The sequence below is a fragment of the Merops nubicus genome, unplaced genomic scaffold, assembly GCF_000691845.1.
Source record: "Merops nubicus isolate BGI_N331 unplaced genomic scaffold, ASM69184v1 scaffold11112, whole genome shotgun sequence".
Lineage (NCBI taxonomy): Eukaryota > Metazoa > Chordata > Aves > Coraciiformes > Meropidae > Merops > Merops nubicus.
The window spans coordinates 40,329-57,273 of NW_008594295.1; the positions used below are offsets into that span (position 1 = coordinate 40,329).

The window sequence follows — 16,945 nt, forward strand, 5'->3', positions numbered from 1 at the left end:
CAGGAATGATACATATGGTATATTCTCACAAAATAAATTGCTTAGTACTCAAAAGTATCTACTTTACAGGGCCAAAAGAGAAGGTCAGAACAAATGGAAATTTTAAACCCGTTGCACCAAAAGACAACATATTTCACAGTTGATACTTAGAAAAGATTTACACGACTGTTTACAAACCCTTCCTCTTAGCAAAAACTATCAACTTCATCTTACTGACAAATGTACCAGGTAGTTACAATACTGCCCTAGTTGTGTTATCCCATTTGACTCCTACTGTTTTCTGTATTTAAAGAGAGGAAATGCTTTAGAATTTAAATACATTAGGTATCGCATAATCTTTTTAACTTAAAGCACGCTAAATGTAATACCTTGTTGCTTGCTATTTTTAACAATACATTGTTCATGATTTGACAGAGTGGATATCAAACTCATTACACATTAGAATTATATTTGGGAGAAATATGACCATGTAGAATTGTTTTTTTCTTTCACATAAAACAACCTAATACATTCAAAATCCAAGACAGAAGTGCTGTTTTGGTGGAAGCAATGTAAGGGAAACTAGAATTAGACAACTTTAATTTTATATCAACAATTACATTTCTTCATTTAAAAAGAATTTCTGAAATCTTCAACAAGTCTTTCTCTAATGCAACTAAGAAATTGTGATTCCACAACAAAAAGTATAGAAAAAATTCAATGCAGTGTGTTCAGAGACAACTTATTCCCCACAACATTTTTACTAGTAGTAAGGTCTCAGGTCTCACAAAACAAAAATACAGTTCATGAACAAGCATTCAACAAATAGGCTCACGAGGGCTCTTTATTTTAATAAGAAACAAAATAATACAGGGGCTTCTTCCTTCCTCTAGCTTGAAGCATTATTACTTGTTTGCCCAAATTCTTGGCATATTAGGCTCCTCCAAATGAGGCACACAGGTCTTAATTTAGAACTGTGGTGCAGAAGTCATAAAACATTCACTCTTTCAATCTAATGCTAAAAGCATGCAAATTGAGATCCCCAGCCATATGATGAAGCCTCACAGGACATGAGGTTCCATAAGTAGGAGGGTAAAAGCATGCCCTTTTACTATAAATAATTATTAACTTGATGGCTGTTATCCTGCTAGTGAATACCAGAAGGTCACAACTTATTTGCTTATAGCTTGGGGAACAGAGAGAATATTCACATGAGCTCACAGGCTTAGGTACAGTAATCCTAATAATAAAGTTAGGAAAAACGGCCACAGAATAATTACAACTGCTATTATGCATAATGGAATAGAACATTCAATAATGTTTGCTGCCCAAACAAGTATGCTTTGTCAGAGATGGCTGGTCAGGCTACTTCCTATAATCCTTATCACTGAACTATGCAATAGAACATGCATATAAAGTTGCACATATGCTGTTACCTTTCATCTCACTCAAAAACCGTCTATTTGATTTAATGAATTTACAAATTTATATATCCATGGCGGAGTTCCCTTTTCCACATCATTATGTATGAACAGTTCGTAACACCAGACAAGCAATGAAACTCAACAGAAACAGAATAAATGGTTACCAAGAAGTCCACAATATAAAAAAACATTCTGAAGTATGCATCCATCATTACAGCAGGAGTCATAAAAAGTCCACAACAGTCAGATAAGAAAGCATATTACCAGTTATTTGTGTCACATTAAATGTTATCAACAGATTAAAACTCACTTGAAACTCACTACAAACAAAATGCTAGATGCACACATCAGTCTGTGAAATCCTAAGCAACACATCCACCTCATGTGAGGATTAAAAAAACACAGTAACTTTGAAAGAAAAAAAAAAGGTAATGAAACAATTAGAAAATGTTAAAATTATAAACTGCCACAGTTCACTGTCATTCCCTATAGGTTAGAGTTAAGAGTCATATACACTGAAGTCAGCACAAGTGAAAGAATTATGACAGGTGGCTGAAAGCACTGTAGAAACATAAAATCAGCTTGAGACAATGAAATGCATGAAGTCTCTTGTAATTGATTGGGAATTAGTCAGAAAATTTGTATTTTCATTAGAACCTTCATTCAGCATGCCTGCCAGTGTGTCAAAAAGTATTATCACTGTCAGTAACTATGAAGTTGCTGTAAGGCTGGCCCAAAACAAAAACAGAAAGTGAGGAGGGAGAGAGAGCGTGTGACAGAAACGAGTAGGAGAGCAAGCATTATGCAGAGAGATTTATTCCTCACTTCTTGTCAGAACTTTTAATTTCAGCCTCAGCAGGAGCCTCAATGATGAGTACACAAAGCCAGCTAGATATTTTAGAGCTCTATGACAAAGAAATTCTTAGGGATTATACCATATCTTATTATCTCAAAATGAAGATATCACTGAAAGCGTGCAATTGATGGATATATGACTACATGCTGACTGAACTTCACTCCCCCTCATACCCATAGCTTTTAGATACATTCCACATAGACCACTCTTCAGAGAGCACAGTAAATAGTCGTCATTGCAATGCAATGACCACTACTCCTTCAAGCTACTCTGCAAGAGAGGGACATATTCCTCAAAATTATGTCCCTGTCAGACTTAGTCAGGTGTCTAATAAATCTTAGCAAGGGAATTAGTATTTTATTAAAAGTACTACAAAGGGGTTTTTTGTAGTCTGAAAAGCATGCATATGCATACAAACTTCTATTTCAATGCTACAAGTCCAGAATAAAACCAGAGACAGAATGTTACAAACACTGGCATGTCAGTAAAATTAGGAACATCAGCTTTCAAGCTACCCATATTTCGAGAGAGAGAACACTTAGTCAACAGACACATCAAGGGAAAAGTTTAGATTTTAATCACCCAGTGAATAGATATTGCTTTATCTGATTTTTTTTTCAGTGATAGCTACTACAAAGAGTGCATATCCTTCTTTGCCAGGTTGCGTAAATCTGAGCAAATAACTATGGTGTTTTTCAATTATTCCATGGATAAACCACAGTTAACTACACGTCCTTCAAGTGAGTACAGAATCAACACTCCAACACAATACCAAAGAACTTCCTAACGCTCGAGTCTTTGACTTCAAAGGTAACATAAAACTGAGGTCTTGACCAGAGGAGCTCAATAGGCTTGTGGAATACGGAAATCTAGAAAATTTCTATCCAGCTACTGAGGTAAAACTATCAAAACAAGAATGGATGCCCAACAGAACATTATGTCAAGAGACAGAAAAGGCCAAAGCAATGAAAGGCAACAAGGCATCCTAAAAAAACAACCCCTCAAAAATTCAATGCTCAAGTCATGCTCACTAGTAAAAAAAAACAAAATTAGAAAAAAAAAATCATAAAATCCAAGATGCATCTGCATCTTGAATGCTGCACATGGTTCTAGATCCAAATAGAGGGAAAAAATCGAGAAATGGAATATGGGGGAGTTATATTAGTCTGCTCCATTTTGTACTTATCTCCTCCTTTCTAGAGCAGAATTCTGGCTCTGCAAGTGTAAGCCCTGAGGTTATTCTACTTTTGATTGGTCATCAGTGATACACAGAATAACGTTTACAAAAAGTGCAAAGGTAACTTATGTTATACGTAAGTTCTGCTCTTCAACTGTGGAATTACTTGGGTATGATGATTTTACTTTGTATCCTGTTCTTGAGATGAGAGTTGCCCTCTAGGCCAGCTGAGGTTTCTTGACAGTGGTTAAAGATCAGATTACAGATTGTCACAAAAGGCAGAGTGCCACCTTACCATCTCTCCTCCCCACTGCATGGTTTTTATAGAATTAAACACAGATCAGCTAAGCCAGGTTCTAGCCCCTGTCTTGTTGGTATGAATACTGAACAATTCCAGAACCAGCAGCTGGTCTTGACTGCAGTGAAACCTCTCTTCAAGGGTCTGGGCTTGCTCAGATAATCACAAAAGAGGGCTTGGCATCCAAGAATTGAATCCTTAGTCTCTTCTAATTAGAATTTTGTAACATAAGAACAAAATATAATTATCAGTGCTGCTACACAGCAATACACATTGCATATGATTTAAAATGCAAAACAACAATACAAAAATTGGCTAACTACATTACAATATATATTTTTCCAGTCCAAATAACAGCAGAAAAAAAAGTAGGTGTTCGCTACCATGAGTATTTATCTTCTAAATGTTACACAGCCTATTTATGTTTATTTGTTTATACTGTATGAACATTCAGTACAAGCAAATTAAAAACAGTCAGTTGATACTTTTGTCCTGATAAGCATAGGTATTAATATTGGCTTTGTACTATTTCCAGTATTAGTCACAGAAATGGTGCCATAATTGTTCATTAGTAAGAGCAAGTACGGCAAGAAACAGTTTTGCCTGACAATTACTATAATACAGCTACTAAAAATTAATAAAGACTTTTAGTGAGTCATAAATTCAATCCCAAGAGACAAAAATGTAGTGCTCAAAAAACAAATCTTTATTTCTCTGTGACTAGGAAGATATAAAAACAATTAACTTTATCACTACTTATCTATATATTTTCCTTTTACTGAAACAGAATTTTGGCAAGTTTTGTTGTCAAAAGCTTTCCTTTTCACATCACAAAAGTATTTGTTTAACAAAGCCAAAATTAAACTATTCCATACTACAAAGTAATCATTTAACAACTGAGGGGGAAAAAAAACGATTATATAATTAGATAAAATACCTGCATTGATGCTCCTTCCACCCTTGCTACACAGGCAACTCTATCCAGGAAAGTGACCGTTACTGGAACAGCAACAAAGAAACCTTTAAAAAAGGCTTTAATGTATCTCTTCCCCAAAACTCGAGCCTGTGCCATAATCTGAAAAATAGGAAGAAAATGAGGGAAAAAAAAAATTATAAAACAAATTTTAAATAACAACTTTGCAGCAACCTAACAATGAGCAATTAATAATAAATTATATTCTCTGTTAAGAGTTCCCCAATACCGACAATGAGAAAAAAAAAACATGAATGTGCACATAAGAATGAAAAATAGCAGAAATCTTCATCAGAATTTAGAAGTCTACCCTACAGAAGAAAGCTGGATACTTGACATTTACCCTTTAGCTAATCTGACCATTCCTTGCGATCCTGTGCTTAGCAGAAGTACTTTATAAAAATGACTCAATGACAACGGTTCAGTTAAGCAAGTAGAAAACTGATAACAACCAGACAAAATCTAATTAGATATTTCTGGAAAAAAAAAAAAATCCTATCAAATAGATTGAAATAACCAATTACCAAGTATTCAGTTGCAGTCTATAATCAAAATTCTGCAAATAATTTTATTTCCACATACTTGTAATTATTAATTTGTGACCTCCAAAGACAGATTGTGTCTTAAACAAAAGCTATCAGCAACACTTTACCATTTTTTTATTAAATATTTTAGCACATAAAAATGCATAAATACATCATTTCCACATATGGTAAATGCAAACATGTAAAATCAATTCAAATTGGCACGTATATCACAGGGAGACACGGCAACACAATGACTCCCTGTTCACTGCTCCATCAGGAAGTTAAAAGCGTATTGGCAGACCGGTCAGCTAAGTAATGACACATGGCAGCTGAGTAATTCCACTCCAACTCGTCATTTATTATGCCATCTCCCATCTATTTTCTTGGCTCTGAACCACTGAACATTCTTGAAAAATACCTGCACAGAGCACTGAAACACAAGTTGTATAATCACATTAGTTGTATCTCTGAAAAGGAAGTTGAATATCCAGATACTGCTGCAAAAATTCCAACAGATAGTAATAGGAGAAATCGGAATGTAGCCTGAATTTTTAAGTCTTCAGAGTATTTATATTCAAGAACACAGAATTATTTTTCAACCAAAATAACGAAAGGCATAAATACATGTCATCCCCTTACAAACAGAACATTTTAAATTTCACAACCACTTTTTCTTTGTTGTGTTTCCAAAAATACGGAAGTATTGAACTATCTGTATGCAAAATACAAATTTAAGCCACTCTGGATGAAAAGTACTGAAAGCAGTATTTCTGTCACAGATATGGCTTCTTTATTCCATAATGCATTATACTTCAGAGGAAACCCAGTTCTACAAAGTAAGCAATCAGCATACTCTTCACTAAAATTCGTTATAGATATTAACAGCTTCACAACAACAAGATCTGTCTTCTAAAAGACAAGGAACAACTTTACCCTTACTTCTGCCATTCACGTTCACAAGGTTTTAAATCTCTTTTCCTTTTTTTCTTTTTTTTTTAAAGTGGAAACACTTCACCATCATCTGTAACTCTTGCCTGTAAGTGTAACTTGTAATTCAATTATATTTTTTTCTGCATATTTCATGAAAACATTTTCAATTTGCATCAACAGCTTTCACAAAGAATTTGAAATAGGTTGTGAAACAGAACAAAAATCTCACCAGTTCAAGACAAACGCTGTATTTTCATCTTACCATTTAAGAACTCATTATTTGAACCAACCCACCAAAAGAGACTATTACTACAATCAGCACAGATTTACCATTAGAATTATTCCATGCAAAAACAGAATTTCTAAAAGTCAGGGTTTTTAACAAACTATACCATTTCATAAATGTTAACACACTTCTCTCAACCTACTGATTCTAAACTTTCAGCCTCTCAGTCTTCCTGCCTGGAATTATACTTCTCTGCTCTGAGGTCTGTTGTATCTCAGACCTCCTCCACTCTAACAATAATGTCAGCCTCAAAACACAGTTTTCAGACCATCCCCAAAACATATCCACCGTATTATGTAACATATCCACCATGTTACATATCCAGGAAGGAGGATCTGGGGAACCACAGGCCTGTCAGCCTGACCTCAGTACTGGGGAAGATTATGGGGAGTGATCACACAGCAAGTGCAGGACTAACACGGGTTCATAAAGGGCAAGTCCTGTTTGACCAACCTGATCTCTTTCTACAATCAGGTGACCTGTCTAGTGGATGAGGGAAAAGCAGTGGGTGTTGTCTACCTGTACTTCAGTCAGGCATTTGACACCGTTTCCCACAGCATTCTGCTGGAGAAGCTGGCGGCTCATGGCCTAGACAGGAGGACTCTTCACTGGGTTGAAAACTGGCTGGATGGCCAAGCCCACAGAGTTGTGGTGAATGGAGTTAAATCCCATTGGTGTCCAGTCACAAGCGGTGTCCCTCAGGGCTTGGTTTTGGGACTGGTCTTGTTTAATATCTTTATCTTTACCTGGACAAGGGGATCGAATGCACCCTCAGTAAATTTGCACATGACATGAAATTAGGTGGGAGTGTTGATCTGCTTGATGGCAGGAAGACTCTTCAGAGGGATCTGAACAGGCTGGAGTAATGGGCTGTATTGAGGCTGGTGTTGGTCTCTTCTCCCAGGTTGCTAGCAGTAGGATGAGAGGAAATGGCCTCAAGTTGTGCCAGGGGAGGTTTCAATTGCATATTAGGAAAAACTTCTTCACTGAGAGAGTGATTAGGCACTGGAACAGGCTGCCCAGGGAGGTGGTGGAGTCATCATCCCTGGAGGTGTTCTAAAAAATTAGTAGATGTAGCACTTGATGTCTAGTGGTTAGCGAAATGATGGGATGTAGGTTGGACTTGATGATCCTGGAGGTCCTTTCCAGCCATAGTGATTCTATGGTTCTATGTTCCCTATAGTCACTCTTTGAACAGAAAGATATTGCCTGACAGATGTGTCACAATAGTAGTCATTTAGGAATTAAAAAAAAAAAAAAAACAAAAAAAAAAACAAAAAAAAAAACACCTCTAAGAAACCAGGTGGATTTACTTAACTCTTTAATTTCCTCATAGCTAAACCTATTTTTCATTAATAATGGAGCATGAATGGTCACCTTTCTATTAACTCCACTGACAGATCTTGTTACAAATTTCTTGCATAAGCCCCCTGCTGTTATCTACAGAAAAATCCAGTATCTGAAGAAAAGCGATTGGTGAGACAATCCACAGGAGACAGACCATATGCTCCTGGAACCACAAGCTAATTAACAGTGACAAAGAATCTAGCAGCCAGGTTAAAACAGTTAAGACAAAATGCTACATTCTCAGTACATCACTTGGCCAAGGCAACACTGGGAGTATTAAGTGGCTATGGACAAAGCTGGGAGCTCAGGTCCTACTGTAGGTTTGGACACATGCACATTACAAAGCACAGTGTAAATAAAGGTGAGGGGAACACCACCAACACCACCCCTACAAGTAATCAGCTTGCAAAATCACCAAAGCCAACAACAGCTGTTGTGCTAAACAGCTTCTGTATTTGGCCTGAAATTTCTCTCTTCCTTTCTCTCCTCTTCCTCTTGTTCTTTCTTCCTTCCTTCCTTCCTTCCTGCCTTCCTGCCCTCCTGCCTTCCTTCCTTCCTCTCTCTCACTCTCTCTTCCTCTCACTCGCTCTCTCTTCCTTTCTCTCATTCTCTCTTCCTCCCTCTCTACCTCTACTAGGCAACCTTTCTCTCATTCTCTCTTTCCTCCCTCTCTACCTCTACTAGGCAACTGCACTGGTTTCATCTTCTATCCACACCAAAATGAATCCTTATTTTCAGCCATGCTACGTTCTGAAAGTTTCCTGGTTCCCCACCTCCCACATTAAAGGACAGGTTTTTTTCCCCAAACACAAACTGAGAAGGCCTGTAGACTACTCTGCTGTACAAGACCTTCTTCCCAAAAGGTATTAAACGTATGCACACACATTTTCAGCAATTTGAGAACTACTTAAAACCAAATCCATCATTAACCTTAAGTCACTCCCTGTAACAAAACATTTTTAACACAAGGGTAAGAAGCTGCCACATGTCAGTATCTCTGTGAACAAGAAGCACATTTTTGCCAGGTCTATTTCGTAAGCTTTCCCCTCCAGAAAGCACAGACAAGCGATCACCATTGGGTGAGTACTTGCATATGCAGTGCTACCACGCAACTGTTGACACAACAGTTCACCACCCATCTGCCAGCAAACAGAAGGTTGCCCATCACTCTATCACTAAGAGGGGCTTCAAGGTGTCTTGCATTGCCACGGGTGAAGAAGAGCTTGAATGTAGGCAGCAGAAAGAGAGTTTGCAACACTACCTTCTACCAATAACAATGTATATGAATGGATAATCCTCAACTGATAAACACTGATTAAAATGTGCTGTGTTTTCTTTTCTTATATTTAGGTGGCCTTAGAAGACAAGAAGAGAAAAAATAATGATAAGCATTTACTGCAGCTGCAAGAAAGAATTTAGGGTAGTAAAGAGTAGACACAACAAATCCTTATAATTTGTTTTTTAAAACCACATAATTTTCTGGTTGGAGTATGTGTTTAAAAATAACAAAAACATTAGATAGCTATTACTCCTGGAGATAATGTTCTGCTCTTAGAGACTATATTTTACAACCCCAATGTGCTCTAATTAACTATTTTCTTGGAGAATATATTCAATTTGAGAAAAATCTGCGAGAACTGCTGAAGGAAACACTGCTATAACTTTCTAATATTTTAAGTTAATACATTTTTCTCTACATAATAGAGAAAATTCACAATATTAAAATGTTATAGTTTATAGGTTACATTAATTTTAAATTTACACTACAAATATATTATATTGAATCTTTTATAGTATATATTTTTAGACCTAACTAATATATGGGTTGATTTTAAAAATGCCTAGATGTTATATGCGTCTGTTACATATATGCAAGTGTTGATGTCCAGCATTCAAAGTGAATTACAAATTTTAGCAAGTCTGAAATCAAAATTTCCAAGTCTCCAATCTACTTTATTTTTAGAAACTGGGTTCAAAGGTTACATGTAATGCCCCTTTAAAGACCATTTTAATTATTTTTTAAAGCAGCACATCCTCCAGAACAGACAGTCAACTTTTTTAACAGCTTTAAATTTAAACATACACAATCTGAGGAAGCACTGGACAGTAACACTGAACAAAAACATTATGGGCAAGAAGCTAATTATTTCATCAGTACATAAAGATATGCTACAAAGTTTGAAAGACATAAAATGATTTCCTAATATATAAACACAAAAAGATGGTAGTCATATATACTATTTTAAAATTGTAAATTTATTCAAGTAATAAACCAGTAAGTAACAGTTTGCTTGAATTCTAACAATAAGAATAAGCTTTCTAAAAATAAAATATCTGTGAATTACCAATGTTTAATGATACTGTGTGCAACTCTCTGGTATGTAAAATTCAAAAGATTTCTAAAATATCTGTATATTTTAAGAAAAATATGTTTCCAGAGTGAAATTCTGAAATCAGTTGTGGTGCCTGGTTTATGCTGACGGCAGGCTTAAATTCATGCCAGTGAAGCAAGTGAAGTATTCTTTGCTAAGAAAAATAATTTCACCAACACAAATTTCTGGATCTCTGCCCAGTCAGTGACACCTTGAATAACATCAACAAATTCCAACACTTAAAAGATGATGCAACAAAACCAAACACATAAAACACAAAAAAATGTGGCAATGCATATACTTTTCAGCATTTGTAAATTACACTTGGTTTAGGGAAAAAAAAAAAAAAAAAAAACCAACAAAAAACAGACTAATTAGCACAGACGACAAACTTCAACGCAGTAACCTTGAAAACTTTTTTGCAACAGCAACATGGACAAGAAAAATCCAAGATCAAAAATGCTACATATAGCAGGTCAAAGCATTAAGAATTTCACATTGTGCAGCTCAGAGATTAAGGCAGATGGAGCACAGCATTATCTGGACTGAAGTATTTGGTGCACAAAAGGTCCAGGGATTATAATGAGCCTCTCGTGGGTACTACAACATATGGAGCAGAGATGCTATTCAGATAGCTCTCTATGTATAAAATGTTTATTTTTTTTCTTACATTTGCCTGCACATTAGAAGACACTGTTTATCAAACAGCCTGCAGAAAATCATCAAGTAACATTAAGTAAGCCCCAGGTTACAATCTATTTGCAAATCTAGGTACTTAAAAATTATCCACAGAAGTATGATAGGAAAAATAGCTGTAAAAACAAGGCATTAGCAGTCATCCACAAAGGAAACAAAATGGCCCCTGATGTGCTTCTACAAGAAGGCATATGAGAGAACAGGAAGGAGGGAATTACAACCTATACGCAAAACAACCACCCAGCCAAGACAGCTACATTAGTTGGAAATGAACTATTTGACCTGGAATTCAGGCATTTTCTATAAATCAGTGGCATAACAGTAGAATTCAGGCATACATGCTTTGAACACAAGGAAGATGTTCATAACAGAAAATCTAAAACATGTGAATGACCTCAATTATACTTTATCAGATGAATTTTAGAGAATTGAGCACAAAAGTTTTTGTTTCAAGACTAGTGCTACTTGGAGACAAGGTTGGTCTAACACCTGGTCTAACAATTGTGATGAACAGGATGCTTGCTCCTCAGTATCAGAATCTGTGTCATCTTTTTAACACATATCTTTGCCACAATCTTTCATTATACAAGACCAGACCAAAGTACTGCCATGCAGCCTGACCTTCATTTCCTGTCATAGTTGTGCATTCCAATAACTTTTACATTAGAGTGATTTTTGTAAGGGTACAAGTACACAGACTTTTCAGTAGATTAATTTATTTCAAATAAATTTATCCAAATATAGGCTGATGCACACAGACATGATGGTGATGAATACTGTAGAGAAATCAAAATAGAATCATAGAATCATTCTGGTTGGAAGAGGCCTTCAGTACCATCAAGTCCAATTGTCAACCCAGCACTGCCACGTCACCACTAAACCATGTCTCTAAGAGTCATATTTACACATCTTTTAAATACCTTGAGAGATGGTGAAATGCTGGGGTCTGAACCCCCAGCCCCCGCGTTAAGGTTGACATATGGATGATTCCCACAGCCTTTCAGACAGAGGTGGTGAGTTTGCCTTATAGCTTCCCCCCAGGGTGCGGCCGGCCCTGCCGGGGGAGCCAGAAGGGAAATGAGCCCCAGGGGGCCCGCAGTGAGGTGACAAAGGTCAGGTGTCTGCTTGGGGATAAACGCTGGGACCACTTGCAGGGAGTCAGGAGTGTCTGTCTGTGGAGTGCACTCCCCAGAGCTTCCTGGGTCAGGGAAGACCTCCTGACTCTCCCTGGAGCTGGGCCCTGGTCTGTTTAGACCTTTGTGAACGCGGGTCGATCAGGTGAGAGTCACTATGTGGGCACCCTACTCTTATGTGTTCAGCTTGCTGGTCTGGCTGTTCCCCATGCCAACTGTGGGCAACCTCGGCTCACTGTTTGTACCCCCTGTTGTGGGCCGCGTTACATCCTTTGTGGGATCGTTGGGGGTAGCGTCAATTATGTACCAGCTGATTGATCTGTTTGTACCCCCAGTGATCATTCATGGAATGTCCTTCTTGTCTACAATACAGTCTGTGTATTGGTTTCTCTTTCTGCTGGCTGTATCATTTTTGTTGGGCCTGGTCATTGGCAGAACAGATGGTGATGCCACCACTTCCCAAGGCAGCCTATTCCAGTGCTTTACAACCCTTTAAATGAATAAATTCTTCCCTGATATCTAATCTAAACCTCCCCTGGTGCAACTCAACGCTGTTTCCTCTTGTCCTATTAATTTACTGTGTGGAAAAACAGACTGAACCCAGCCTCGCTACAGCCTCCTTTCAGGCATCTGTAGAGTGATAAGGTCTCCCTTGAGACCTGAGGTCTCCTCTGTTTTTCTAGGTTAAACCCCAGTTCCCTCAGCCTCTCCTCATAAGACTTCTGCTCTAGACCCTTCACCAGCTTCATAGCCCTTCTTTGGACCCACTCCAGCATCTCCATGTCCTTCTTGTAGAGAGGGGCCCAAAACTGAACACGACATTTGAGATGCAGCCTCACCAATGCTGAGTACAGAGGGACAATCACTGCCCCAGTCCTGCTGGCCACACTGTTTCTGATACAATCCAGGATGCTGCTGGCCTCCTTGGCAAACAGGTCAGTCCATGTAAATTTGCAGTTTAAAATAATCAAAATAGATCTGCCCATTTAAGTTTTCTTTTGAAAATACTGTCTTGTTCCGGAAGGAGCTCGCACTTATCCTTCAATACAGACAACTCAATCTTAGTATTATTCCACCCTAGTGGTGACATTTCTATCCCACTAACGTATACGCTACCCATGGGTTTCCCTCACAGTGCGCCTCCATCACATCAATCTCCTTGTATCCCCCTGGAACACAGACATTAAAGAATACCGCTCTATTCCGACTTTGGAAATGTCACAGATCATGAAATGACTTTTATTACTGAAGCAGCAAATCCTAACCTAATCAGCAGTTTCAGCAACTACACGTGTATGCTCAGTAATGTTCTGCTGTTCTGTTTCTCCTAGATTAGTCCTTTTGTCCTGATACCTACACGTTTTGCTTGTTCCAAATACTAAGCTGCAGATTTTGTTAGCCTTAACTCTATTAGATACCTTTTTTTTTTTACGGCTTAGTTTGAATCAAAGAACTACCATTTCCATGTAACAGCTCCCATCACTATGAAATATGTAGAATTTTTTCCAGTCCATAATACAGAAAAGCCATGATAAAAATCCAGGTTTGTAATCTTCTCATAGCTATTACATAGAATTTCCCAGAAGAAGACAAAAATAGATCAATACAATGAGCTTTCAGCTTACAAACCCCATCAAAACAAAAAAGCTTAAGCCACAACTAACAACAACCTAATCTGCCACAGAATTATTACATGGGGGGAAAAAATATCAGATTAATATGAAACTGATTCTTCTTTTAATCTAATACTCCTACATCCCATCACTGGGATCTCTCTCATGTACAAAGGCTCAATCCACATATTGGCTGTAACTGGCAAGAAATTCATATTGCTTATCCTTAAAATTAATTTTGTGTCTCAAGGACATGAATTTTACCCTCATGGGCAATTTTGTATTTCCAAATAAAACATCTCACTCTTCAAATATACAGCAAAAGTGGAAGAAACCACAACTGTACATAAAAGTCCCTCTCAGCAATTAAAGTACCAAGCAGTTCAGAATGAAGAGTAATCAGCCTCCCCTAAGTCCTGACAAGTTATTCAGCATTCCATTTTACACGTGTTAGCAACCAAGAAAAGAGCAATATGATCACTCTTCTATGGGTGTTGCAATATTGAAAAACATCAGTAATTGTTATAATTCAGATCTTTTCAGAGCATTTAAACTTAAGATGTAATGAAAAGTCTTCAAGTACTTTCACACAGGTGCCTGGCAGAGTACCAGTTGTTCTAACATAAAAGATACAATAACTGCTTTTACTCACGTTTCTGTATTTTCGAAGAAACTAATAATCATTAACATATATTATACATAAATTAAAGTATTAAATTACATCAGTCTTGAAACACTCTTAAGTGAACAACATAACATTTATTTGGCTTCTTGCAGCTGAAAGTTCTGTGTTGCCTTTTAGCTTGAAGATTCAATGCATGCAAAGTAAGTAAATTTTATAAATTGGAGTGCCCTTTACAACAGCTACTGGCTGCTGTTACATCTTGGTCTCGAGTAGACTGCGTAAATGTGTTGCTTTCAAGCTCCATAAATTTGTAAATTATATTTACAGTAAACAATACCATAATCTTTAATTGTTAATTCATGTGCACATTTATCTAGTCAACTCTCTGGCTTCCTTCAAGTACCATAAAATTGACATGTTAGTTAGAATCACAGAATCATTTAGGTTGGAAAAAAATTTTAAGATCATTGAGTCCAACCAGCTGTGGTTACCCAGACTCAAACGTAGGCAAAAATAGGCAAAAAAAGAAGGGAATATTCACTTTTAACCAAAATACATAAAGTTAAGTATTCAAATATCATTCAATAAGCAGTCTAAGAATAACAGCATTCAGCTCAAAACGGGAATACTATCAGAAGCAAACTCTTACGTAAAGTTTTGCATTTGGGTTAAGAAGAAGTACGTACAGTACAGAACAGGGAAGATTCTTCCAGCCTAATGGAGAATCAGATGAGTATACACAAGAAACAAGCTCTCAGCTATGAACTTTTCAAGTATGCAAATAAGCATTGAGCGTATAAGGGCAGAATAATAACTGACAATAACATTTATCACGGTATAATTTCAAATGAAGTAGTAGAGAGGATGTATTTAATATTTGAAAGGTATTTTCCATTTTCAGTGTACTTTACAAAAAAAAACTAGTTCTCCCACGACTACTGCAAAGAAGGCTTTATGCAGACTTGCTGGGGGAATTTAGAACTGACTCCTCAACATAACATTCCCATGAACCCAAGCAGGAAGACCTAACAAGCCAACCACTTGCTGTCTACTCTCTGTGGCATAGTAATAAACAAAATGTACAAACTAACATTCAAAATAGCGCCTTCGAAAAGAAACTCCTTTAACAACTCGGGTTTCATCCTTGAACGTTAGAGGTCACTGTGGGACTTCCTAAGTACACTTACCTAGTGTACTCTGTTACAACCCTTCACCGCCATATTGATTTTGAGACTAGGATTTGTGACAACTCCAACCGGCATATAAATTTCTCAGGTCTGAAGAATAAATAAAACAACTGAAATATAAGCAGAACGATCCAAATATTCCAGAAATAGCAGGAATCTGTGGCAACTGGTCAACTTCCAGAGATCTCAACACAAAATTCCAGCTATGACTGTGAAATTATTTGATTCTTAAAATTACTGTTCCACATGATTCAAATCTTATTCTCACAGATCTTGATACCACCTGCTACTATACCATATATATAGGTATTTCCCACCAACTGCAGGAGAAAATTTATTTTGGTAATGAAATAAAGTTAAACAGAAGAATCTGTAATTTTAAAAGTAAAAGAAATTAAAGACTCCTAGAAATCTCCCAACCACAGCAGTTAAAAATATATGTATTTTTACAAGCTGCATATTGGAAAAACTATGTCTCATTCTAAAGTCTTTTAGAGAAATTATTTCATTTAGCCAAAAATCCCCAAGAAATTATGTATGCTTTTAGAGGAGAAGAAGAAATTAAAAACGTGCTGGCACAGGAAAGTCATCTAAAGAGATGTAAAGCAGCTTTCCTAGATCACCTCTCTCCTTTGGTATCTCAGTGTACTCAATTCTAGTTCAATGGAACAGCAATGATATGATAAAAAAAAAAATCACAATGGAATACCGTCTAATTAAATGATGTTATGAGGTTAGGATCTCCTTGGTGTTCAGAAGTTTTCTTCTATCTAGACTTTTCACTGACTTCCAAAAGAATTTAATTTTCCTTAGAAAAGGTAAGAACACCACCAAGACACGTCTAGGAACTGGCTGACTTTTTCCAGCTTCAAGCACTATGGCCTTCATACAGATAAACATTAAACTAAGAACATATTTCAGGACAAGTACCATGCGTGGAAAAGCCATCACTTCAAGATAAGTTATGGCATTATAAACGAAAATAATAATTTATCTCTTAAATGCCCAGGATGCAGGGTAGCAGGTAAGGCATACCATCAAATCATTAGAGAACTGTCATTAACTGCAGTCCTCATATGTCAAATAGAGATCTGAAAGAAATCTAATAAAGCAGGAAAGTAAGTAAGAATTGCATCTAGTCCTGGACCAGGAGCAGTGCCTAGCATATATCCCAGCTGCATACAAAAATGCAACTGAACTGGGGAGCACAGCCACGAAGTCATTTTTAAGGCTCTGTTCCCTCCTCACAACCAAAGCTGGTCATTCTGCTGCACTTCTACCTCGCAGCGTGGCCACGAGTTCCTCAGTAGGAGTCAGAATATCCAGAGAACGGCGCTTCACACGATTAGCTTTGTAACCCCAGCCCTTCCCATTGGGAATCAGGAACTCGGTAACTTAAAGGCCAGGGCAAGGACGGAGCACTGCAGCGAGCCTGCTGCCTGGCAGGGCCTTAGAAGGAGCTCAGGGACGCCCGGCAGCAGCCGCCGAGCAGCGGCCAGGCCGCGGGCGCGACACCCAGGAG

At 37.4% G+C, this 16,945-nt stretch overlaps 1 protein-coding gene across 1 annotated transcript in view; it reads right to left on the bottom strand.

The window, feature by feature from the left end:
- IMMP2L (IMP2 inner mitochondrial membrane peptidase-like (S. cerevisiae)) overlaps positions 1 to 4,806 on the bottom strand; it is a 6,792-nt gene extending 1,986 nt beyond the window's left edge. Inside the window, exon 1 of the mRNA XM_008935728.1 lies at positions 4,672 to 4,806. Coding sequence (XP_008933976.1) covers positions 4,672 to 4,806 — 135 coding nt within the window. The remainder of the gene's footprint in view (positions 1 to 4,671) is intronic.
- Between the last annotated feature and the right edge of the window lie 12,139 nt (positions 4,807 to 16,945).